Consider the following 25,819-nt stretch of genomic DNA (forward strand, 5'->3'; position numbering starts at 1 on the left):
AAGAAGGAATCCTGCTGCACGATAACCTTGTCTATGTCCCCACCAACAAGCTCCGAGCTGAAGTCTGCCATGACATGCACGATACACCCCTAGCCGGCCACTTTGGGATGTCCAAGACGCTCGAACTCGCCTCCCGCAACTACTGGTGGCCCAGCCAGTGGCGCTTCGTCAAGGCTTACGTCAAGTCCTGCGATACCTGTAGCCAAGCGAAATCCAGTCGACACAAACCATATGGCCTACTCCAGCCCAACAGTATCCCTACCCGCCCTTGGGGATCTTGGTCCCTGGACTTTATCACCGGTCTGCCTCCCGTGGACGGGTACAACTCCATCCTGAACGTCAACTCTTGCCTCACCAAGATGGCCCACTTCGTTGCCTGCAGCGAGTCAGAATCTGCCGAATCCACCGCCGACCTAGTCTTCCACAACATCATCCGTCTCCACGGCCTCCCCAACGACGTCATCTCTGACCGAGGACCCCAGTTTAAGTCCCGGTTCTGGCGTCGACTTCTCAAACTCCTTGGGGCAAAAGCCAACCTCTCCTCGGCCTTCCACCCCCAGAGCGATGGCCAGACGGAACGCACCAACCAGATCCTGGAGCAGTATCTCCGATGCTTTTGCAACCACCAACAGGACAACTGGAAACAGCTTCTGTCGTCCGCCGAGTTCGCCTACAACAACACCCACCAGTCCGCCTCCCAGACCACCCCCTTCTACGCCAACAAGGGTCTCCACCCCCGCTTCAGTTTCGCGGCCTCCGCTACCTCCGAATCCGTCAACCCCGCCGCTGAAGCCCGCGCTAAACAAATCAGGGAAGTCCATGAACTGCTCGCCTTCGAGCTCAAGGAAGCCCAAGATCAAATGAGGCGCTACGGCGACGCTAGACGAATTCCTGGACCGGACTTCAAGCCTGGCGACCACGTCTGGCTCCTCCGCAAAAACCTCTAGACAACCCGGCCCTCTCAGAAACTCGACCATCGCAAGATTGGGCCATTCCCCATCGTTGAAAAAATCAATCCCGTCGCCTACCAGCTCAAGCTCCCGCCTACGTACAAAATCCACGATGTCTTCCATGTCTCGCTCCTCGAACCCCGCTTCACCATCCCCAAACGACACGAACCCGAACCCGCGCCCCCAGAGACCGTTGAGGGTCAAGAAGAGTGGGTTGTCGAAGCCATCCTTGACTCTCGCATCCATTGTCGTCGCCTTCAGTACTTGGTCAAATGGCAGGGCTGGCCTGACTCCGAGAACACCTGGGAGCCCGTGGAACACCTCACCCATACCGATGCACTCCTCCAGGACTTCCACAGCGCGTACCCCAACAAGCCTTCCTCTGTCCCTGTAGCACCTCCTCTGCGGCCACACCAACCTCGACGCCGCCGCCGCCGCCGCTAAAGAGAGGGGTGATGTTATGGACGACGGGCCCATACCATAAGCTTACCTACTGACAGCCGCCAATGTCAACCGCCAAATGCCAAACGCCCATGTCAATGTCAATGTCAGTGTCAATGTCAGTGTCAATGTCAATGTCAATGCCACTCCCCCTCTCTCCTCTCATTTCGCCAATCCTCTTGCAATATCGCCACTCCTCCTCTCTCCTCTCATTTCGCCAATCCCCCCTTGGCTTCTCCACACCCCCCACTGCTTCCCCATAGCCAGCAGCTGTAGCAATGCTCTCTACGCTCGCCACGCACGCTCTAGGAGCATAGCTGGCGCCCCCCAGTCCACTCTTGTTGTTGTTGTTCTCTGATCTGCTGGGTTGCCTATGTATAAATAGCCGGCCCCTCTTCGTCCATTCCCTTCCTCCCCAGCAGATCAACACCAGTTCTTCTCATCTCCTGTTCTAGTCCTTGTTTCTTGTTTCGCCAATACAATCTCTTGTCGCCTATCACACTCGCCCTGTCTTCTCTACTTCGCTCCCGCCCCCGTCGTCGAGATCATAACAATTTGGAAGCAATATCTCAACTACAACGTAAGCAATTGGAAGAAACTATTGCCTTTAATCGAATTCGCATACAACACTGCTCGGAGGGAGGAATATGAAGGTTTATCGCCATTCGAAGTAGATCACGGACGCTCTCCAATCCTCCCGGGTTGGAATCCAACACTCAAAGGACAAGAACTCAAACTTCGAGCTGTAGATCGAAACGAAATCGAACTCTTCAAGAAAGGGCAGGAAGATATTGCCCGGATCGTATGCGAACACCTTCAGAGGTCGCAAGATCAATTTGCACGTCAACACAACAAAGGTCGAACGCCAATCGCATACAGAATTGGCGACCTCGTCAATTTAAATCGACAAGGAATCAACCTAGAAGTAGACGCTCGAAGCGGACTTTGATACTCAGCTACGTGGATCGAACCATTCAAAATCATCGCACAAGGAGCACATCCTGATACCTACAAACTCGATTTATCACCATCGAAGATCAGCGGCATCTGGCCCGTCTTTCACGTCGATATTTTACGACCACATCGCGAAGAGCAATATCCGCAACATACAGTTCCACAACCTCCTCCACCAGTCGAAGAACGCGGACAACCCAAATGGGTTGTAGAAGACATCATCGACGAGGGATGCGCCGTACGAAATCTTCTAGTCAAATGGCTCGGTTATCCTGACCCTACTTGGGAATGCGAATCAGCACTTCGCTCCACGCCTGCCTACAAACGATGGCGAAAAGCTCACCCACAATCTTTGTGGATACGGAAACGTACAGCATAGAGCATCTCATATCACATCACACGCGCGACGCCGCAAGAACCGCTCACTATCAATCACACCGCTGACAATAGCGACGTAAACTACATCACATCACGCGCGGCGACGCAAGAACCGACCTTACACACACACATCACACACGATGTCGGCTTAGGGACGCCTCTGCCTCGAACACACACATCACACAGTGCGTCAACACTATAAAATGAACAAGTGCCTCAACACTTTAAAATGAACATGAGCTCTCCCTTTCTTCACATATCCCTTGTAGTTCACCTCTTATTTATTCGGCGCCCTCCTCAGGATCCGAGGGAGGTGTAGGGGATATCTCATCTTCACTTGTATTTCATATTATATCTCTTTACTTCTACTTGACCCGAGACCCGGGCTGGCCACCCGAGCTCTCGGTGATACATGACATAAGGCGCCAAGCCTCACTGAAGCCACGCAAGGCCCACTGGCACCCCATATATAGTGCTGTCAGTCGAGCGGCCGCTGCGAAAAGCTTCTCACTTTTTTCTTCACTACAATACACTGCTCTCAGCCCTGTCGGAAGGGCCCAATATCGTCTACCTTTCCTCTGTTGTTACAGGGGTTGTTGGAGGTATCATCCTCCCAAGTCCCCGGTTAGGGTCCCCGTGGTTTATTTCCCCACGTGACTTCCCTCCCGCTTACGCCACGCTTCCGCGTACGGGACTTCACTCTTTTCTTCCCCTACGGACCTCGCGTCCTCTTTCTACTGAAGACTTATCTGTAAGACAATACATACTTCACAGTATTACATCACACACAACATGAAGTTCGCTCAGTCATCTGCTTCCTCTGCCGACTACTGCTACGTGGCGGATCCATCAGAGCATCACCCATCACCGTTGCCTACCTCAGTGAAGGGATTTACGAGTCTGCCACCGTTAAAGCCAATAGCTTTCTTTGGGCGGAAGATGCAGTCCGCTGAAACACGTTACCCCATGCACGAACAAGAGCTACTTGCTTTGGTTAAGATCTGCAAGGCAAATAGGCATTACTTGCAGGATCGGACAAATGATCGCCCGTTTCGAGCGTTCACCGATCACGCTAGTTTGGTCTGGCTGCAGACACAGCCCTTCCTTAGCCATCGCCAAGCACGATGGGTTGATTTCCTGCAACAATTCAAATTTGATATTGAAAATCAACCTGGTCGTTGGAACACCGTCGCAGATGTAGTGAGTCGTAATCCTCATTATGCACCGCGCTGCGCCGAATGTAACAAGCGAGTTGAGATCGCTGCAGCCATGGGGATGTCCGTTGAGTGAATTCCTTTGGGGAATGTTACGCTTGAGGATTCAATACAAACCTTGGAGTCTGATGAGTACTTTGCATCTCGGAAAGATCCTTTGTCACAGCCAAAGGAACGGCAGTCTACATTCGATCGACGTTTTTCGATCGATGAGCATGGTTATTTACTGTATCACGATAAGTTCTACGTGCCAGCTGCTTTACGAGGAACTGTATTGCAAGCGTACCACGACTCGTTGCTTTCTGGCTCGCATACGGGAGTACAAGGTACTTTGGGCAAGCTCCTACGCGAGTTTTACTGGCCCGATATGGACGCAGACGTGAGAAGGTACACCAAGACTTGTGGGTCTTGCCAAAGGTTCAAGTCGCCGAAGAATAAGCGTGTTGGCTTACTTTGTTCGCTCCCAATTCCCGACCGACGTTGGCACACGATGGGTATGGATCCTGTCTTGATGCCAATAACACGGTCATGGGGGGGAAGGTGCATAGTGATGCGTTAGGAAGGAGTTCTTGCCTTCAGAGCTTTTAAGGAGAACGGAGTTTACACTATGAAGCCCCAACCTATCTCAAGATATGCCTACTCAGCTGGAGTACTCCGTAGTACCCCCTTCCATATCTGGCATCAGACACTGGGCATCTAAGGCGGACAATTTACTCAACGCAAAATCAAGATTTCAGATGAGATTTTTTCGTTAAAAAGTCCATAAAAAGTGTGCAAACATCCCCTCAAAACGTACCGATCTTTGGTTCCGTCTCCCACCCTCTTACCAGCAGTCCTGCAACCTGGTTAGCGCTTTTGGCGCCAAGCGCAGATCCAGCCCTGGTCACCGAGATGGACCAATCAGAAGTCCATTTTCCTATGGGTTTTTGCAAGAGAGAGCGCACGGCCATCGAAAGTCAAAGTAGCTCCCGAGCACCATCGAGTTTCCAGGCTCCTCGCAGCTGGGCCAAAAAGTGGGGTAGGGTTAGGGCCCGTCCAAAACTCGTTGGGCCTCCCACAACAACCCTACCGCGAACGAGTGCTCTTGCATGCATATTCGTCCATATCCAGCCTATATCCAAGCATACGCAGCGGTCCTGGCGCATATCCAGGCATATTCAGCCTATATCCAAGCATATGCAGCGGTCCTGGCGCATACCCAGGCATATCCAGCCCAAATCCAAGCATACGCGGCTCTCCGGGCGCATATCCAGGCATATCCAGCAGATCCCGGCACTCAGAACGCAGGTTCGGCCAGGATTGGCAGGATATGCTGCAGCGACAGCATCCATGATAGATGATGAATTTACTCCCCAATTGAAATGGCCATTGCTAATGCAAAACGAAGTGGGGTCTTTGCGATCGTTGACCCGAAAGACTGGTGAGTAAATTCTCAAATCGAAAATTTGCACTGGTTACCGAGAAATGAAATTGTGCCAAAGTTATTGCCTTTTTATCGTTTTTCTTGTCAATTATGAACTCCATTATGAACTCAATTTCTCTAATGGATTGGTGAGTAAATTGTCCGCCTAAATGCCCAAGACGTACAAAAGCTTGCCAACTGCTACCAACACGACATCAGGTTCACAGGACACCCTGATGGTCATATCTGCGAAGTCTGCACGCTCGCCAAGAACTGGGAGGCGTCGCGGATAGCATCTTTCACTTGCGCCTTCGGCCAAGTATTCTTGGGAGTATCGTCTTCTTTTCCCAGGATATCGCGCAGCGCCCGCAAATAAGTGGCAATGGCATTACAAAATGCCTTGGGACTCTTGTATTCGAATTCCTTCGCGAATTCTACCGGCGAGAAGACATCCTGCTTAAAGGCGTCTCGCAGAAAGAGCAGGCGCTCAGCGCCGACCCTGTCTGCTGCATAATAAACGGAGATGGTAGGTGTCAGTTCTTGTCCATTTGCAGGAGGGTCGTCCAGCACATGCTCCTCCGGGGACAAAGGGCCAAGCCTAATCATTCAACCGGATCCACAATAATGGAGGTGTACGACAGTAGCTGCAACTTGAATGGACGGACAAAGCCCACCAACAAGTCGGCTAAAGCGCACTTGCAACCCCAACCGCATAAATGCAGAACCCTCCTCCGCGCGTGCTGCATCCCAGTTTCAACATAGTCAAGGTAGAACACAAGGGCTTCTACTCAAAGGACCGTGTGCCAGAGCACACCCCCAGAGAGCACGCCAGAGCATTCCTACAGAGAGCCTTGCCACAAATTCGGCTGGCCAAACACGCGCGGGTTTATTGCGGAACCGAGCTATTTCGATGCAAGCTATATCTCGAATCAAAGTCCTAGAACAAGGTCTGGTGCAACGCGCAGCGATAAACACGCCGTTCCATCCATCATTGCAAACTGAACCTCAGGACCAAATGTGCGTTTCCTGGTGCGCCGCCCTCGCAAACTCGAGATTTGAACGGCCAAGCGTATGGCTTTTGTGCGCAAAGGCCCGACTGCGCCGCCCTCGCGGCCGAGTTTGTCGCCAGCGTTGCGCCGCCCTCGCCGAGCACCTACCTGCACCCAACCAGTGTTTGTTGTCCAGAGAAGTCCGTGGCGGAATGGTGGGTACCACTATCTTGAGGGAAGATGGGCTGGGAGGTTGACGGGAACGGGCCCCAGTTCTGCACGCGTGTCCATACAGGGTCCTTGTCCACCCATTCGATGAGACGCGCCTGTTCGAGTTTCTGTGTGCAGTTTCAAGCAGTTTTCAACACATAGAGCACAAACACCTTTTAATCATCTTGCCGGCACTTGATCCACCTCCAACCATTGCAACAAGTCTAACAACCGTGTCCAACGCAATATCAAGCGAGCTGAACGTGACCCTTCCTGAGGCCCCAGGTGAAACACACAAAAGCAGCACCCGTTACTATGAGCCGTATCTGCCGAATGGAAAATGTTGTATGATGGCGCGAAAGATGGGTTGATTTCCATCCCGGACCCAACGATTGACCAGGCCGAAGTAAGGTTGGGCGATCAGGTCGATTTGATCACTGAACTGTACGTATCAGACAAATACGGGGATCTTGGTGATAGATATTGCCAGGGCATAGGGTAGACATCCGCCGTCGCGGCATATCCCCCGCGTTGTTCAGACTAGGCACATGTAATCAACTCCTGACAATATCACAGTGAACCACGGTGCACGAAAAGGGGCGGAAAGCTTTCCTGGTCATTACTTTCAAGCAGCAGTTTATTCAATTATCTCAGAGGGATTCCTTCCCACCTATTTGTTACGAGGTAGCAATGGGAAGAGGCAACTCACGACCCGAGGGGGTGGAGCCCACAGGGCCGTTGCCACGCGTTTCCCTCACTTTTTCGAGTACCACTCCTTCACTTTCGGATGGGCGGCGAGCTTGTCACGCAGCTTGCAGATTCTATCGAATTGGTTTACCCAGGCCGGGTCTACGCCGTCCAGTAAGCCACTAGACATCCACCACATTGCGCCGTTGAGCTCCAAATCAGCGATGGTGGGCTTGTCTCCGCCCAAGACGTAGCCTTTTTCGGACGAAAATTAGCAACATGAAGCCAGCAAAGATCGGGTTTCGAAATGGTAAACTGACATACCTGACGGATCCAGGCGGGCGTTGATCTTTTTGGTGAAAACAGTCAATTCGCCTTCAGGGCCGGTCAACTCTTGACGAGTCTTCACTTTCTTCTCAGCATCCGGCTCCCGCATTGTGGGTGAGATCTTTTTACCCAAATCTGGGAAGGGATGCGACGCAGGATCAGTAACAAGCGTGACGTGACGTGCGCACGGCTGAGCAGTCAACTAACCTTCACATGCGTTCAAAATCTCGTCCACTCGCAATGCTTTCAGAGGGTCCTCAACGGGATACAGGCCTGATTCAGGTGCTAGCCGGGCCACATACCGAAGAATGGCTTCGCTCTGAGCCGCCATGAATGTTTGGCCGTTTTCCGTGATTTCCAGAGTGGGAACTTGGCCGTATGGAGTCTTCTCTTTGAAAGCTGGCCATTCGCTCCTTGGGAGGCGCACATCCTCGAAGGGAATGCCTGCGATGGTAAGGGCAAGGCGAATTGATTCCGCTCGGGCACGGATGTCGAAATACGTCAGCTTGAGAGTGGGTGCCATCTTGGAGAAGGATTGTCAATGGATTACGATCGATTCAAAGACGGGAAGATTTTGAGCGATTGCGCCTGGGGAATAAGGCCAGTACGCCGCTTATATAGGACTTTTCTGCAGTCATTTCCCCTACAGCCGAGAAAAAAAGGTGCGCTGGCAGACTACTAGGAATCCGATATGTAATTACTCAGCGAGGCGGGCCCTTGTGACCTTGAGGTCAAATTTCCAGGTTCCATCAAGTTCCAATCCGAACGCGTGCGACCCCCAATTACGCGTCCGACCGACCCCACACCGTCCGCCACAAACGTGGCACCAACCCCCACGCGGAGAACTCCGAGTCCGAGATAATCCATTCAATGACGGCAGCCGAACAAATCCGACACCGTGCCCCCCGACTCCGCCCAGTGCCCACAACGGAAGCCGTTGATGGACGAAACGGCTCATGAGGACGAAACGGCGCAACAACATGTTTCCTATGCAACTCACATCACGGAATCATTCGCCTGGCGCAAGGACTCGCATGTGCTACTACTCCTTATGGAATGCAATTTTGTACACTGCAATGATAGAATAACCCCAGTAGTGGCCAGCGATTGGGGGGAGGGGGGAGGTTCGCGATATATTGGGGAACTGGCCCTCAAAAAAACACACTTTGTGACCCAGCAGAATGGGTTGACAAGGGTCGGCCTTCACCGTACCGCTTGGCTTGATTTAAGCAGTGTATCCCTAGCCCGGGTGACGGGGCCATTCCGCAGATTACAACATCCCGCGTCGCCCAAACTTCCAGGGTGCTGGCTCAACACAGCCCGTCAAAGTCAAAATGGTTTGGATTTAAGGTTAACAGAACGTGGTCCCCTTGAGTGATTGGCAAGCAGACGCCGAGATTTGTTGAAATAAGTGCCGTTAGAGAAGGGAGCGTCACGTACCCCGGGCAGATTGGCATTACTCGCAGAATTCGTACTCGACAGCACAACATCCGATGGGTCCAAACAAAGCAGGAGCAGGTCCATCGAACCGGCGTGGGTCATCCTTTGCCGATGCGTACAAACCGCCGTCTCGAGTAATGTAAGTGACTCGAATGTCGACAGCTCCGCCCAGCCATTCACTGAGCTGCTGGCTGATAGTATTCACCACCAGATTCGACAAGTTCGACACAGATTCATCGGGTACCATCAATGTTCGTGAGTTCCGAGATCTATGTTACGACATGGGGTACTTCCTGTCGGACAAGGAGCTATCGATGGCGATAAAGCTGCTGGATGTAGATGGGAACGGAGAGATTAGTTACGGCGAATGTGAGTGACCGCGGATGCTTGTGGAACTCTGCTCATTCTCTGAAAATCTACATGTCGTCAATGTCCCCCTCATCTTGCATTTATCGTCGTTCGGAAGTCATAAATTGGTGGCAACGCGAAGATCGGTTCGCAGCTTTGAAGCTGTCCCAGGGGGAGTTAGCCGAATTGACAGAAATCAGCACAGAGTTTCAACGGTACGTTCAAGACGCCAAGATTCCGGTCAGATGCTAGGCCGGCCCTGCGAGTCCAAATTCTGAGGGCATCGCATATTTCCTGACGACGAGGATGCACGAAGCACGGCCTCGATGGGAATGCACTAGCAGAGATGGAGTCACTGGCGATACAATCCGTTTTTCAGCCAAGAGCTGACTGCGTTTGATTCTATCATTTGCAGATTCGACAAAGATCATAGCGGATGCATCGATGTGCGCGAATTCCGGATGCTGTATGCTGATCTCGTAAAACGACATATGACCAAGAAGACTCTTGCAGGGACCTTAGAGGTATGATGCGCGGGGCGTCTGTGCCACATTAGGGGGAGCTGCTTGATTGGGACCCATATTGACTCCAGGGCCCAAATCTTCCGAACCAAAGGAGCTAGACCATAATCGCGACGGAAAAGTATCGTTCAACGAATACGTCAACTGGGTGATAAGTCAAAGGCGGTCCGGAGACCATGCAGTGGACGCAAAGCTCGATCCGCTTTCATCTACGACAAGTTCGCGAAGGCCCTCGGATACCAAGCAACTCGCACAGTAATTAGACACCCAAATACCACTGCTGGTGTATATTGCACAATCTGGCCCTGTCCTCCGCAGCCCATTTACATCATGTTCGCATCAGAATAGATATTTCGTATTCTCGCCCTTTCGTTTCGGATCACCCCCGAACGCCACACGTTATCTGCCCCTCTGAGACATGGACAGACAGTTCCCACCATCAGATGATGACTCCCTTATCTGCCATCCATTGAGTTGTCTTCTTCTGCAGGCCTTCTCCGATAACGGCTCTGATACTGCATCAGCGGCTGTTCTTGGGCCCATTCGAACAGTGTTTGCAGCTGCGGAATGGGTAAGGCCAACGCATGTCCGTCCACATCTGGGAAATGATCAAATCAGAACGCCAGACTGATCCAATCGGTAGTGAAGTCGGAGCAATATACCTTCATCAATTGGCGCATCCGTACATAGCCGATGCACGATTCTGATAGAAGAATGTGAGAGCGCAGTGGCCGACGTGATTCGCCGAAACTCACTTATTCGGACATCTGAATACATTGCAAAGGTGCATAAGCCTTTGCCTCAAAGGTGATTCCTTCCCTACTGTTCTCCGCGAGAATGTGTCTCACCGTTGATGTAAACAATGTCGCCTACTTCCAGCATGTCCAACCATCTTGTGTTCGCTCTCCAGAGTGTAATAGGGAAGAACGGAACGGTATGATCCGCCACCAAAACCGAGGTAACGGGCACAGATGCGCCATCTATCGACATGTGTTTCACCACATGAAGCTGCGTCACGACAGCTAATATGGCGCACCGTGTGTTTATGCGACAGCTTGAAAGATTTGTTGCGGGAAGAAGCGCGGAACGGACGGGTTGGAGGGTGGACTGCAATGGCAGAACAAAGTCTCGTCTGGTTGGAGGGTTCTGATGCTGTCGTCGCGCAGAATGCCCGCTCGTACTGCTCGCCATTGAAGCCAGTTGCGACTCAGTGGGAGCATGTGGTAAAGGGAAGGGATCGGACTCTCTGTTGGAAGCAGCGGCATCGTTATCCTTGATTCCATTTGACGCTCGATGTGTAGCCCGGTTGAAGCCTCCATTTATCAACGCTGCTTGCGAGTCAAAGGTAGGCAAAGTGGTGCTGATGGAGTCCATCCTTTCCTGTGAAGTTGTAGGAAGGATAATCGTCACTGAAGACGCGATTGAGGCAAGATGGACAGAGGTGGGACCCGTGCTTTCGGAATGTGTATCCACACCATCAACTAGTGCTGGGTTTGAGATCCCCAGAGATTTGATGTCCCGTTCATTCGGCAAACTAGCGTGCAGAGAAGCTGATCCTTGTTGTATCTCAAGGTGATGATGCATGGGGTGTGAGGCAAGGATGCTCGCCCCAAAATCATTTTCGTTGACGAGACTATCTCGATTGTTTGCCCCGAACAGCCCATCAAACAGAGAGTTCCAGTATAAGCTCAAAGTGTGCTGAAGCAATTCCTCCGTAGGCTCTGTACCAACATGGAGCTCAAGAGCTGTCGGGTTGACGTGTTCAGCGGACATTGTATCGTTGACTTCCACGCAAAGAGGAAAGTGGTTGTTGAACCCAGCAAGCGACTCGATTTGCTCTCTGTTCTGAAGTTCTGAGCTCCAATGATGCTTCTGAAGAAGATTTGCTGGGAAGTACGGGCTTTCCACCAAACTGTAGCGAACGGCTCGGACAACGGGGGACCACTCCTGAGATGCAGGCTGCAAAGCGCCGCTGTCTTCAAACGTGTAATCCTCATATGACACAAGCGGACCATTACCGAGTAGTTCGCCTGTATGTTCTGATGGTATTTCTTGTTCAGGGAGCGAACCGATGCTAATGCTTGGCGGGAGGAACAGGCGGAATCTCCGGGTCATCGTGAGGTTCTTCCAGTACGCAACCCCGTTTGATGACAACCCACATTGCGACAGCACTGACTGCCACACCGCAAGCCAAGGCGACAAACGGCGCTGAGCAGCGAGCAGATCCCTTTCCTAAAAGGGAGTTTGTACGGGAATGTCCATGCGCCTTGCACCTCTTGGGTTTGCAGATGTCACGGAAAAAGCTGCGGGGGACTGTTAAGAGTTTCGGTTAGATGAGGTGTGACGTGCTGGCTTACGCATCTCCGAAAAAGTCGCCTTTCACGCGTGTGTTTCGCGTTTCCGCTGGTCCTTCCCACTTTGGTCTTCTCACAACCTTCGCAATAGATCGGGGGCGTGCTAGGTCAGCTGCTGCAGCGGCGGCATCCTCCTTGATCGGATATAGTCCGAGTGCTCTCCTCAGATCTTTCTACAATTATAATACAAGTCCACCATTATACAAACATGCGTTTACTGTCCGGCATTGTCTTTGGAAAACTGGACACGACACAACACACGTTACGTCCTGCGAGCGACACACATACAAATACACAACGTATGTCAGAAGAGCCACGAGAGACGATAAAGGAATCTCCTTCGATGCTGATTAGGTTCTCAGGATATGTAGTACTTCCTTCACTGTCCTTCCTGCTTTGACGATTCAAAGAATCTTAGGCCCGAGGCTGTACATCAACTCGATGCCGTGCAGCGCGCGGGCCTCGTCCAGGGCAGCGGCTAGTGTTTTCCGGGGTGGCATATCGAAGTGAAGATTTGAATGGAAGATGGGAAAGAAATGGGACGACATGCCATGAGTATCACGAGGAAAGCTGTAAACAGTAAAACCCCGGCCATCCCGGTCACGCAAGCGGCCACTTACGACATTGACAAAGCCTTGCACACGCAATCGCCAGGTTCTTCTTGGCCTTGAGATCGCGGATCGTGTCGTCCCGCAGTAAGTGCACGATATGCGTCGTGGCGCCGAGGCGATGGAGTTGTTTTGCGGAGGTGGCTGTTTTGGAGTGGGAAGTTTCGTGAGATTGGCCGGAGAAGCGAAGCAACAAAAGAAAAACGTACCAGTCTTTGCACACTCCCCTACACATAGCGCCGCATTTCCGAGGATTTTCTCATCCCTCTCCGCAGGTTTCACTCCCCTCGCACGCTCCAACACGCCCACTAACGCTTCGAACCCGCCCATCTTGCGCCACTCGACTGCTTTGCTCTCGCCAGATGCCAGCCATGCGGCAAGGAGTTGCAGCGACAGGGCCTGCTGCTGGTGATGCTGTTGGATGAGCTGGAGCATCGGCACGTCGTCCCACCACCCATCCAGGGTGGATATGATGTCGTCCCGATGGGAAGCGAGGAGACGCGTCAGCACGCGGAGTGCGAGGGTTGTAAGGTGTGTATGTGTTGCTGATGGTGTATCTGTGGCCTTCGGCTGGGCTATTAGGACGTGGACCAGCCGGACGTGAATCGCATGCCGACGGAGCAGCGCCGCTATGATTTTTTGTGCGTCGTCGTCGGTTGGGAGGTTCAGGAGCGCGTTGTGGGTCGTTGCCAGAAGGACGGATACGAGGTCTGGGTTGGATGTGGAAGTCGGGGAGGTTGAGGTTGGGGTCGGGGTTTGGGGCGTGCGCTCAGGTGTGGGAAGGTACACCGTGAGATTCGTCCACATTGCATCAAGAAGCGATTTGTAGTGTTGAGAGAACGCGGCGGCTGCCGCTTTCGGCGACCCGGCGAGGGCATCGATGAGAAGGCATGCATTGGTGACCACCGCGGGGTCGTGTCTGGGCTTCTTATCGTCTGCTTTCGAGTCGTCCGCTTTTTGCTCTTCAGCTAAATTTGCCTTATCAACTCTCAAGTAAGACGGCAACTCCCCCAGCAACTTCTCGGGGCCCAAGCCCCACGCCACGCTAACGGCCCGCCATCCCGCCGGTCCCTCCTTCACAACACGCGTCAGAAACTCCAACAGAGCCTCTACAACCAGCTTTGTCGTGCTCGCCTCATGCAGAAACTTCAAAACCAACTTCCCAAACGCCTTTCCGTCAACCTGCGTATCTCCATCAGAGTTTGCCATCCCGCAAACAGCACGCACACCTTCTTCCTCTCGCACAACAAGCCTCAACACTTCCACCGCGGTTTCGACTGTCTCGACACGCGGACTTTGCATGCGCATCATCGTGTTGACGATCGCGCCGACGTGTTTCGCGAGTGCGCGTCGGTTGACTGATGAGGTCCGCGCAGAGGCGCCCATGACAGGGAGGATCAGATCAATTGAGGTTGGTGTTAGCACGGCGGTGTCGGACAGGAGGATTGGGTAGGCGTTAGTCGCACGGAAAGCGTCGGCGACCAGCGGCGAGGCTTCGACAAGTCGAGTGAGTCGCGTGGAGGAGGCATGGGCGGCGGCATGCGCTTTATTCGTACTGTTGGGTGGAGACCCAGCGATTGCGCGTAGTGTTTCAGCAAACGCGGTGACGAGCTCCTGCAGGACCGTAAACGACCCGTCGGCCGTCAACTCCTCCTTCAACTTCTTCTCCTCGCTCTCGTCCGCAAGCTCACGCTCCAACACCGCGAGCAGCCCACGCACCTCCGCCTCCGACACCCCCGGATCCGTCACGTTCGCTCTATCCTTCCTCAACTGGCCCATCCGCGACGTCAACCCCGCGAAATCGTCAATCAGCCCCTGCAGCGCAAATGCGTCTTTCTTGGCCTGTTCGTATTGTCGCAGGGCACGGTACGCTTCCGCGCGCCGCCATAGTGCTTTGCTGCATCGTGGGTTGAGCTCCAGCGCGTAAGTGCAGTCGGCGACGCAGAGAGTGTATGCGCCAAGCCGGAAGTGTGCGAGCGCGCGGTTGGTGTAGAGGGTTATGGCAGTGTCATCGGACGGGTCCGTTGTGTCGCTGTGCGATGGTTGGACTTTTCGCCGGGCAGCGGCGGCCAGGGCGAGCGTGTATGCGGACACGGCATCCGCGTACTTTTTCTGCTTGAAGAACGCGTTACCGTCCGCGCGGTGCTGGGCTGCTTCCGCTTTGGCCTTTTCGTCATTTGAGATCTCCTTCGTTTTGCTGCCTTCTTTGTCCGCTCTTGAACCACTCATCAGAATCTTCCCCGCGACGCCACTCACAGGCTCTGCAGACTCAGCCGCCACATTATCGAGCGCCTTCATGTCAACCGTCGCACTGTGGATGCTCTCCAGCTGCTGTTTAGCCCACTGCTTATCCGCATCTGGCAGCTTCCCGGTGAGGATGTCATTCATCTGTCCAGCTAGTGAGAGGATGCGTGAGATTTGGTCGTTTTTCAGCAAAGCGCCGATATGGAACGTACTGTAGTTCTCGACGAAAGCCTCAAACTCGTCCAGCTCCGCCGTGAGTTTGTTAAGTGCTTCCATTGTGATCGTCTGTTTCTGCGCTCGCCCAGTATGTTTCCGGATGGTGGCGATTCTGGGTATAGTGGTATGGTTGCTTTCCTAATCAAAAGAGAATAACCACATCGATAGCACTGCCGCGTGAACTTTCCTGCTATCTACGCAGGTTCGCGGTATGTCTTCTGAAGCTCCTCCGCGAAAAGTAGTTCATGGAGCACCAGGGCAAGGGCCGAAAAACGCGTGAAGAGGGAAAACGGGCGTCGTGGCTGCGCATTTTTCATCCTGGCGGAACGCGTTGGAACTTGCGCTTCGAAAAGGGGCCCAAACAACCAGCTAACTGGCCAGGACGGGCGGAAGGACCGACGGCGTATTAAAGGTACGGGGTTGCTCTGTCTCCGCTCCTCTCTATATTCACTCATCCATAATCCATTCGTTACTCTTAAGACTGCTTTCCAACGTACCTGCCGTATCACATCCACAAATACCCACAATGGCAAGCGTAACCCCCAAACTCACGCTCGGCATCCACCCACAGTCCCTCTCCATTCACCGTTTCACCCCAATCGCACACAATATCTCCCTCGCCGCTGGGCTCCTCGCCACCGCAAGCCAACCAACCTATGCCCCGCTGGCCTCCCTCACCATCACATCCGACGAAGTCTCCGTCATCCTTCCTTCATCCCTCGCCCTCCCCTCCGGAGAATCACATGGCGCCCCACAAGGAGAGATAAAGACGGAAGGTGACTGGATTGCCGTGCAAGTCGCCGGCACGCTGGATTTCGCATTGGTGGGCATTCTTGCGTATCTGACTGCTCCGTTGAAGGAGGCTGGTGTGAGCGTGTTTTGTGTTAGCACATATGATACGGATTGGATTCTGATTAAGGAGGATAAAGTGGAGGAGGCGAAGGCGGCTTGGGAGAGGGTTGGATGTAAGGTTGTTGACGCTCAGAGCTTGTAGATGGGATATGCTGGATTCGGGTGGGCAGACCGAGAGCCTCTAAAATGCAGAGATCTTTCGTAGAGGCGCCCTTCCCCGCCAACACGGTAGCTTAGCTTATGACATACCGCATATCAGACGTAGTTACCCCCATACCACCACATGTACTAGACTTGAAAATCACCCTATACGCACGAGTGCCTTTACTTTTTGGGAAGTCTCTATCAGCTTTATGCCAACCGCAGCCCACAACTACACGTCACGTGCTTGTGGCCGTAATTTATAAATGTGACTATGCCGCCAACTCTCTTATCTGATCTGCATGGTCTCGCAAATTACGAGGAAGAGTCATCGATTCCCATCCAGAATCGCTCGCCGGGACTTGGCCGAGCTCATCAGCGGAGTTGGAAAAATGAAGATGGCACGGGCATCCAACGCCGCAACGGACAGGAACGAGATGAACTTTTTTTCTTTCCGGGCTCGGCTCCACAAGGAAGCAAGCGGCCCCAGCAGCGGAGTATCATTATGGTATACGTTTTGAAAAAGGCGCCCAAATAAATATAAGAGAATAAACACGAAAGGGGAGGGGGACGGTCTGTCTGTCTAATGAGGTATCAAGGTCCCGACGAAGGGGGCCTTCATTTACGGAGAGATGCATCCCAACTTGGTAGCGAGAGAAAAATGTCAAATAAATGAACGTCCTATTGCGGGCGGGGGTCTCCAAAAAGGGGCGTGTTGGCTGGGCATTCGCACAGCTCAGTAATGGACCTCGGAAGCGACCTGCTTGGCGAGTAATGCGGTGGCGACGAGGCCGAAGATGGTCGCGGGGCGTATACTGCTGCCGTTGTTGTTGCGGGAGGGATTGCTTCGTGCAGCAGCGACGACGGTTTCACGTTGGGATGCAGTTGATGCGTTGCGGAGGAAGGTGGGACGCATCGTGGAGAGGATTTGGCGAGCGTTCATGGTTGTGTGTTTGTGATTTGTGATTTGGTAGGGTTCTGACGGTAGGTTGGGTCGTTGAAGACGTAACGATATAGAGAGATGTGCAAGTAGATCTGGTTGTTTTGGTTGGTTGGGTTGAAAGGAAGGTGGGCAACCTCGGCCCACCTCGCCTTTTATACCATTTCCGTGCGGTCCTCACCGCCGCACGTTTTGCGGTGTGGATGCTACGAGATCTGGAACTGGTTCCGCTGGCAAAAAAAAGCCTTCGGCGGCGGTATCGAGTGTCTGCGGGATCGTTGAAAGAACCCTTGGGCTGGGGTGCTCTTCGATTGTTACCCGTTCGGGGTCCGTATCTACTTACTATCTGTCTAAAAAAAACTTGGTTATCATCATCATCGCATCATTAGATGGATCCTGATGAAAAGTTTCGGAACGCGGTGACTCACACGCATCAACGCGTGCGCAGTCGCCCAAACGGGAACGGGGGTCCCAGCGCGTGTTGCTGTTTATGGACCGCGATCCCTCGCCTTGAAGCCATTTCCGATGACTCCGTGCCATTCTGGACATTCCCATATGCCATCTCCTGGACCCCTCCTTACCCCAAAACTTCTTTTTCACATGGAAAGGACGCTGTCCGAAAATAGTATCGGGTTTCCCTCGCTTTCAGATGCCACCTTCCGATCCAGACTCGGCGAAACATCAGAATTCAAAGAGTGCAAGTGAATAAACATCCGGAAGGTCCCGTTGAGTTTCGTCTGAGGCTTAGCGCCTCTGATTTCCGTCATCAGATCCTTCGAATGGAGGGACGGTCAAAATGTTGCGATACGTGCATATTCGCTTCCTTCAAGCTCCGTTCAAATCCGTTGTCCTTCCGAGAAACGTGTCCCTAATCGTATGCCAGTTGGTGGTTTGCACAACGTCATAACCTTCCCTACGGTTGACTGGTGACACTTGCCGCCCCCACAGCCAAAGCCTTTCAGGCACACTGCATGGTTTATATGCTTTGTAGTTTGTAGTTTTTGTTAGTTTTTTTCGTGGTAGGGTTGGTTGTGGTAGGAAGTTTTGGTGGCTGATGCGAGATGGACGTGCGAGATGGAAGTGCGAGATGGAAGTGGTGGGGTTGATACCCTTTTTGTGCATGGGAAGTGGTGGATGTGCCTACGAACACGGGGAGTGGACCGAAATGATGCATTTGGAAAGGAATGTGGGAGTGTTTTTTGCACATGCTATGAATTTTGTGTATCTCGGTTATCGCTATGCAGCTACACATAAGGAAAGGGGGGACATTTGGAGCGGGGCTGTTTCCCAACTGATCTACATACACCGGCGCAAATCGACAAAATAGGATGCGTGCATGCTATATCCTACCCTAACTACCAAAAATAATTCGCCAACCCAGCAAAGCCTCGTCGAGGGACTCAACCCGCCAACTCTTACGTCTCTTACGTCCTCCCACTCCCACTCCCACACCCCCTCTCCAACTCCTCCTCCTCCCGCGTCAACCTCCCCAACGCCGCCTCCGCCATAATCTCCCTCATCGGCCGACTCTCCCGTTCCCCCGTCTCCCTCCTCCCTCCCCCACCCAGCCTAAACGTGCCCCCCTGAAACGCCGGCTCATCCACCCTCTCCTCCTCGGGCGGGTTGTAATACGCGCCGCGAGTCCCCACAGTGCGCCCGTTGCTCAGGGCATCGCATTCAGCGTTGAGTTGCCGATTGAACGCGTGGAATTGCGCGTCGTGGGCGGAATGCACCATATGCGCGAGTTCGTGGAGGAGGACCTTGCGGATGGTCCCGTAATGTCTGAACCCGTCCAAGTCGTTCGTGCGGAGCCGGAGTGCGATGGATTGGCCTTTGTTTTCGTTGTACCCCAATATCGTGCGTTCGGACGGGTGCAGTTCTTTGAGGGTGCCCACGCGCCATTTGTGGGTGGACATGATGTGTTTGATGGCGTGGTCGTTTGCGAGACGGGTGAGGAGGGCGTGGGCGAGGTTGTGGTCGGGGAAGGAGGGGAGGGCGAGGAGGGTGGTGAAGGTGTAAGTGGAGGAGGGGTCGGCGGGGGATGTGAGGGTGCTGATGCGGCTGCCGGTTGAGGTTGCTGCCGGTCGTCGATGTGATGATGATGCTCGCACGGCGGCTTGCTGTTGGCGGGCGGTACCTTCCTGAACGGCGGATATTTGCGCGGCGGAGGAGCCGATGAGGAGTAGCTTTGCATGTGGTTTCAGGCCGATGGTTTCGAGCGTTGCGTCTGGAGGGTAGGTGGATTTTCCTTTGAATAGGAGCTTTTGATTGGGTGGGGGTACGCCGATGGATGGGTGGGTGGAGAGATAGGATTTGAGGTCATCGAGGGGCGTTGAGAAGGGAAACTCGAGGGGGAGTGCTATGCCTTTGTAGGCGACTGTGAAGGGGATCATGCTGGGATCTGCGACGGTTGTTGGTATGGACGTGTCCCCGTTTCCAGCATTGCCGACACGGTGGTCACTCCCGAGCACCTCAGGCTTCGCTTCTGGTGCAGTGGGACTGCCAAGCGCCATGTTTTGCAGGTTATTGAGCACTATCGAGGTGAAGAATTTGGAAGTGTCGTGGATGGGGAGAGTGTCGGTCGACAGTGATGCTGAATATCCTTGACCGACAAAAGTATTTATAGATGGAGCCAGGAACTCTCTATCGACTTGAAGCCGTGGCTTAATACAGGGAACCTGGCCCTTTTTGTATCGTATCGTAGCGTTCGGGGTGGGGGTGGTTGTTGTTATTGTTGTTGTTGCAAGAAGGTGTGCGAAGGGAAGAGCTGCGTGGTTTGTCAGACTCGCCCATGTTGATTTGTCAGGGCTGCCACTCTCGGGACGCGTCGCTGAAGGGTCACATAGACGGCGGAAAGGGACGATGCAAGTGAACACTTTCGGACAACCTTCAAGTCGGCCCCAACAAGTCGATGACGTTGTCCACCGCGACAGAGGTCTTCTTGACATTTCAGAGTATGGAATGTATGTAATGGGGGAGGTCCTGCAAAGTCTGTCTTTCCATTTCAGTCAGCGAGAACTTGGGAGTTTGGCGGGGGGATTGGCAGCCACATAACCACTTAAATAACGGTACGGCCCCAACAATAAATGCATTGAGCGCGGGTCCCGGAGTCGCGGTACGCCGCCCGCCCATAAGTTATATATATAACTCATTTGCCAGTCATCACGATAGTCGGAGGGAGGGGGAGGCTTGCTGGAAATCGCTCACCAGGCTTCAGCGGCAAAGCAACGACTTGCCCTCGCTTGGAAAAACGCCCCACCTCCCCACCAGCAGCCTTATAATTACTTCCCACCCACCAAGTACATCCTCCTGCCCGCTGGACGGACGCACGGACGGACGGACGGACCGCGATTCTTGCCCCATACACCCTCTTTTGGCCACCAGAAAACCCCGTGTGTCCTTTCCAGCTCGCCCGTCGAAAACGCCAACAACAGCGGGCATCACACACCCATCACACAGGATACGGAATGGAGGACTTTCTGGACACCGAATACAAGCCTTCGCAGGCCACTCTAGCAAAATACCAGAGCTACAACCCCTACTCTCCGGGTGGGAACGAGGCCGACCCCAAATGGCCGCCATATCAAGATACTAACCAACGCGAAAGGGAAACGAACCCTCTAGCTTTCAGCGACTTTTCCACTCACGAGCACCTACGAAATGACAGCGACTTCTTTGACTGGCACAACGAAGCGCCCGACCATGATGCGGAACCGATACAAGAACATATCATCGCCAACGTCGCACCAGCAGTCGAAAGCGCTTTCGCCCAACGCCACCAGTCCGTCAGCGTAAACCTCTTCTCCCATGGCACCCTCCCCCTCTCCACAAACGCAGAAGCCGACGACGACAGCGACCTCTTTCAATCCACCCCATCAACCACCCGAGAAAACCACCGCCCAACTGGCCTCCCCAAAGACGTCATAACCTTCCCCATGATCGATTTCTACCTCCGCTTTATCACACATGACCTCACTCCAGAAACTCCTTACACGCATCTGCAGGCCAAATGCGTGCAGTATATGGCCATGAGTCGTGTGGCTGAAAGGGATCTGTGGATCTCGAGGGATTGGAATACGGTGCATATGACGAGTCGGGGTTTTAGGGTGTTGCAGGATTTGACGATTATGCGGAGAGTCACATGGGCTGTTACGAGGATTCAGGAATTCTGGAGGAGAAGAAACAGGAGGGTGACGGTCAGGAATCCACCGCAGGAGGATCGCGATGTTTTCGCACCGGAGACTGAAACGCGAGAGAACCATCTCGCAGACGGGCAACCGGAAATCGCCGTGGAATACGCAGATTCCGACGGCGGGTCCTTCGGCGGTTCATTCGGCGAACTAGAAAACGACGAAGAGACCCGCGTAACACTCCAACGTCGCCGCACAAACGATTTCGACCGCTCAACGCACTTCAACACCGTCGAGCGCCTCCCCCAACCCACATCCCCACTACCCCCCACCATCCCAACTCTAACCCGCCACCAACGCTCCCACCACCTCAAACGCCTCTGGCAAATCTCCACCTCCTACACCTCCATCCTGCACGCCCAAGACGCAATCGGCTTCCAACGTAACGACCGCGGCCCCTCCGAACCCGAACTCAAATTCATGGACCTCCTCAACGCCGACGAGACCTACCAAACATCCAAAGACGTCCTCGACATGGACCTCAATGAAGACGAAGACGACGATGATAGATATTTCGGAGATATGGAGAATAAGGGCACCGTGAAGGTTTATAAGGATTACTCCCCGCAGGTCGTGAGGTGGATTCGCGAGACCTTATCCCAACAGGAGGGGGAGGATACCGCCGCGTATTACCACCACCCCTCCCACGCCAGCACCGACCTCATAACTCTCCTCCGCTCCGGGGACATCCTGATCCGGCTCTCTACGACCCTGTTCCCATCCACACCCTGCCACCTCCTCACGCAACCATCAACACACACGATCCATAAACTCGTCTTCTTTTTGGAGTTGGCGAAATTGGTGGGTGTGGAATCCGGGGATCTTTTTTCGGTGTGGGATATTCTGATTGATGCAGGGTTAGAGGGGCGGGGGAAGGGTGGGAGTGGGGGGAGGGCGGTGAGTTGTAAGGTGCTAAAGACGGTGTTGTTATTTGAGAAGTGTGCGAGGGGCATGGGAGGAAAGGGGGTCGAGTTGGTTTTGGAGGATGTGGGAGCTGAGGAGGAGGTGGTGGAACCGGAGGTGGTGGAAAACGTACCCGGAAACGCCGATATCACGGATAGCGATAATGCAGATCGACAATTGCAGCAATCGGTCATAACGAGCAACGATCCGCCCTCGCCAACCTCGCCCACCCACCTCCAGAAAAACCACTCCAGCGACTCCCTCTACAATATGTACGCCTCCAATCGGTCGTCCACCGTCGCCATCCCACACCCCACCAGCGCGCTCCCTCACGACTCATCATCCGAAGACGACGACACAACAACAGAAGCCTCTTTCGTCACCGCTGGCGAAGGTTATACCACCGAGGATGATTTCAAATCCATGAGGAGTCGGCTGTCGTCCGATGAGGAGGATGACGATAATGACGATAGTCTTGTTGCGCCGTTGGATGATCTCAAGTGGAATTTGGGCGGTGGGGCTATGGGTGGGGATTTGGCGCGGCCGGACCAGGATCACGGGAATGGCAGTGAGGGAGATGATGACGAGTCCGTTATGTCTGACGAGAGTGATGTTACTGTGAGAGGGGTGGATGCGAGAGACGGGGCTGTGGCGGAGGCGAAGACTGGCGATGCTGTGGAGGTGAGGCGGACTGCTTACGGGGTCGATAGCGACGACCACGACGGACACACGTTCGAGGAAAGCGCCACCACCACACTCCCCCATGACGACGAAATTCCGAAACAGGACGAGGAGTCGACACCCTTGTTGAGCCCGACTGGATCGATCCAGTCGGATGAGACGGCCGTGGTGGGTGATGAGGCCCCAGTACCAGCCGCGGAGACGACAGCGACACCGTCACATAGCATAGAACAGGAACCCGAACACTGGCGGTCCCTCCCCCCCATCGCCCCCCTCCCGCCCTACCGAACCCAAGGCCTCTCTACCCCCCGCACCTCCCCCCGCGACGAAACTTCACACCCGCCGACCCTCCCACCCCCATCCACCCCCCAACCGCGCCCACATTTCGTCTCCCCACCCCGATCCCGAGCCGTCCCGGACCGCGCGATGGCCCGCCCGGTGTCCTTCGTGGCGTCGAGGGGCGGGAAGGGCGCGACGAGTGTGTTGTTGGAATTGGCGGGGGAGTTTGGGTATGATGAGATAGATGAGGAGGAGGGAGATGACGATAAGGATGCGCAACAAGCGCACAAACAACAGCAGCCTGAGGAGGAGGCGCAGAAGCCACAACAGCAACGACGCTCCGACGACCCGGCGGGGACGAATCGGAACAGCAGCGTGCGGATCTCCCAATTCATCGACTCGCACCACCCCGACCCGATGAAACGCACCAGCACCCCCCGTCTGTCCCAATTCATCGACGCGGATCCCATGAAACGCACCAACAGCGTGCGGATCTCGCAGTTCGTGGAACTCCCCACCTTCCCGAAACTCCCGGCTGCGGATGGGTCCTTACCCCGCCCGGATGTCGCCAGCAACGTGCCGCCGGGGATACATCTCATACCCCCGACACCGCCGAGTAAGACCGGGGATGCGCGCAACACAGGTGCAGAGAGACCGGATGGTGGTGCATATGGACCGGGCCCCACTCCGCCCCTTTCGCCCAACCGATATGGTGGGGAGGATATGGGACGAGCGGGGTTGAGGCGGTTGGAGGTGCATGTGCCGTTTGTGCCGCCGCCGATGTCGCCGAGGAGTCCGGTGTCGCCGGTGGGGGCGGAGGCGGGGAAGAGGGGGAAGCTGCCGCAGGGGCAGCGCCGGCCTTCGCAGGAGATGGGCAAGACGCAGCAGCTGCCCCAGCACCTGCGTCAGTTACCTCAGCGGGACCAAGAGCAGCGTGAGCGGCATGTTCTGCAACCTCAGCACATGCATCAGCCGCCTCGAGAGCCTCAGCAAGACCTGCAGCAGCGCGAGCGGCACATGCAGCAACCTCAGCACTCGCATAAATCACCTCGAGAGCCTCAGCAAGACCTGCAGCAGCGCGAGCAGCACATGCAGCAACACCAGCACCCTCATCAACCATCTCAGCAGCCTCACCAAGACCGTCAGCAGCCGCCACAGCAGCAACCTCAGCATCCGCAACAACCACGAAAATTATCCAACCCACCACCACGCCTAGAAATCCCAGGCAGCAACAAGCCCAACCCAGCTCCGTCGACAAACCGCGAAACAGTCCCACCACCCTCCCCATCCCACGTCGTGAACAGGTACAGCCTCACGCCTCTCCCACCTGTAACCGTGCCATTCGCGCAGACCTCGGCCTCGAGAAGCCCAGCGCCGACCGCGGCGTTGCCTTCCCCGCCGCCTGTGGATGTGCGGCAGAGGAAAGGGAGTGTTACGGGACGGGGTGAGAGTGGGGAGGTTGGTGGAAGACGAGGGAATGCGCAGGGGAAGAAGAGGGAGGCGGGGGTTGCGAAGATGTTGTTGAGTGAGGTACGTAAAAAAGAATTACCTTTCTATTTGCTCACATGGGGGCATGTAACTCACCCCTGTCGATGTCTTCCAGTCAAACTTCGTCTACGACCTAACCCTCGCCGCCGAATTCCTCGAATACCTCACGCACACCACCCCAACGCCCACCCCACTGACCTCCCACTACACGCGCGTGCACGCCGTCGTTCTCGACATGCTCGCCATCCACCGCGCCCTCCTCGACGCCCTCCGCCATGCCGCCCTCTCCTCCTCCCCAACGCAGTCAACCTCACCGAAGCAAAATACAAACGCCCTGGGCCAGGCCGTGCTTAGATTCGCGACGGCGGCTATCCCCGTCTACTCGAGCTACGCCGTGGCCATGCGGGACCAGCAGCTAGCGTTCGACACGGGCAACGTGGCCCTTCCCCCGGCCGTGATGCAGAATTTCCTGGGGATCGTGAAAGGCTTCAAGGGCCTGCCGGCACAATGGATCGACGGCCTCACCAGCGTGCCTGGCACCGACGGGGACGGGGAGGAGGCGTGGGCGAGGGCGTGCAAGAAGGTGTTTGCGATCCCTGTGATTCGGTTGGGGCATCTGGCGCGGATGATGAGGGAGATTGCTCCGGTGCCGGTGCCGGCGGCCGTGCAGAGTGGGGGCGCGCCGACGCCGAGACAGTCGCTTGGTGCGAGTATCCCGCCCGAAGTGCTGGCGGCGTTGAAGTTGCAGGGGTGTGCGAGGGCGATTGAGGCCGCTGCTGGTAAGGCTGCTGGTGTGAGTGGGTGAATTGGTTGGCTCTGCTCTGGACAAGTAGACAACGGGATATACTCCCTCACGGCGTATCACGGTATATAGTCTACGATGGACTTTGACTGGTATATTTTACACCAACCCCTCCTCATAGCGCTGAATGTTCTTCATTGCTACGTACATAGACCCCCTTAGAGATAGATACCCCATCCTCGTGTATATTGGCCTGCACATTTGTCTCCGTGTCAATGGAAATGGGAGCTGGATCTCCTACAACTTCGATCGAGTTCACC

The 25,819-nt window shown here is 54.5% G+C and overlaps 7 protein-coding genes across 7 annotated transcripts; 3 read left to right on the forward strand and 4 right to left on the reverse strand.

The window, feature by feature from the left end:
• Window positions 1–7,100: 7,100 nt before the first annotated feature.
• EV422DRAFT_315608 (putative glutathione S-transferase) lies at window positions 7,101–8,332 on the reverse strand. Its single transcript, XM_053066226.1, has 3 exons — window positions 7,760–8,332; window positions 7,550–7,687; window positions 7,101–7,480 (listed from the first exon to the last, which is right to left on the reverse strand). Exons 1-3 carry the CDS (start codon window positions 8,073–8,075, stop codon window positions 7,293–7,295), a joined length of 642 nt encoding a protein of 213 aa, XP_052928183.1. The 5' UTR covers window positions 8,076–8,332; the 3' UTR covers window positions 7,101–7,292.
• Window positions 8,333–8,779: 447 nt separating this feature from the next.
• On the forward strand, window positions 8,780–10,391 carry EV422DRAFT_315601 (uncharacterized protein). Its single transcript, XM_053066225.1, has 5 exons — window positions 8,780–9,131; window positions 9,204–9,361; window positions 9,459–9,555; window positions 9,756–9,864; window positions 9,956–10,391. The coding sequence occupies exons 1-5, from the start codon at window positions 9,046–9,048 to the stop codon at window positions 10,118–10,120; spliced, it is 615 nt and encodes a 204-aa protein (XP_052928184.1). The 5' UTR covers window positions 8,780–9,045; the 3' UTR covers window positions 10,121–10,391.
• EV422DRAFT_315638 (uncharacterized protein) lies at window positions 9,934–12,085 on the reverse strand. The gene is made up of 3 exons (XM_053066227.1): window positions 10,710–12,085; window positions 10,524–10,628; window positions 9,934–10,459 (listed from the first exon to the last, which is right to left on the reverse strand). The coding sequence occupies exons 1-3, from the start codon at window positions 11,974–11,976 to the stop codon at window positions 10,317–10,319; spliced, it is 1,515 nt and encodes a 504-aa protein (XP_052928185.1). The 5' UTR covers window positions 11,977–12,085; the 3' UTR covers window positions 9,934–10,316.
• A 607-nt stretch (window positions 12,086–12,692) lies between these two features.
• Window positions 12,693–15,649, reverse strand: EV422DRAFT_315663 (uncharacterized protein). Its single transcript, XM_053066228.1, has 4 exons — window positions 15,467–15,649; window positions 15,280–15,395; window positions 13,033–15,219; window positions 12,693–12,967 (listed from the first exon to the last, which is right to left on the reverse strand). The coding sequence occupies exons 2-4, from the start codon at window positions 15,341–15,343 to the stop codon at window positions 12,816–12,818; spliced, it is 2,403 nt and encodes an 800-aa protein (XP_052928186.1). The 5' UTR covers window positions 15,344–15,395; window positions 15,467–15,649; the 3' UTR covers window positions 12,693–12,815.
• On the forward strand, window positions 15,424–16,413 carry EV422DRAFT_315683 (ACT domain-containing protein). Its single transcript, XM_053066229.1, has 2 exons — window positions 15,424–15,695; window positions 15,764–16,413. The coding sequence occupies exon 2, from the start codon at window positions 15,810–15,812 to the stop codon at window positions 16,275–16,277; it is 468 nt and encodes a 155-aa protein (XP_052928187.1). The 5' UTR covers window positions 15,424–15,695; window positions 15,764–15,809; the 3' UTR covers window positions 16,278–16,413.
• A 2,227-nt stretch (window positions 16,414–18,640) lies between these two features.
• EV422DRAFT_493406 (WLM domain-containing protein) lies at window positions 18,641–19,609 on the reverse strand (the record flags this gene model as incomplete). Its single annotated transcript, XM_053067673.1, has 1 exon — window positions 18,641–19,609. The coding sequence occupies one exon, from the start codon at window positions 19,607–19,609 to the stop codon at window positions 18,641–18,643; it is 969 nt and encodes a 322-aa protein (XP_052928188.1).
• An 832-nt stretch (window positions 19,610–20,441) lies between these two features.
• Window positions 20,442–25,818, forward strand: EV422DRAFT_609391 (uncharacterized protein). The gene is made up of 2 exons (XM_053073848.1): window positions 20,442–24,799; window positions 24,873–25,818. Exons 1-2 carry the CDS (start codon window positions 20,684–20,686, stop codon window positions 25,560–25,562), a joined length of 4,806 nt encoding a protein of 1,601 aa, XP_052928189.1. The 5' UTR covers window positions 20,442–20,683; the 3' UTR covers window positions 25,563–25,818.
• Window position 25,819: the final 1 nt, after the last annotated feature.

The sequence above is a fragment of the Fimicolochytrium jonesii genome (genome assembly GCF_025526975.1).
Source record: "Fimicolochytrium jonesii strain JEL569 chromosome Unknown EV422scaffold_4, whole genome shotgun sequence".
Classification (NCBI taxonomy): domain Eukaryota; kingdom Fungi; phylum Chytridiomycota; class Chytridiomycetes; order Spizellomycetales; family Powellomycetaceae; genus Fimicolochytrium; species Fimicolochytrium jonesii.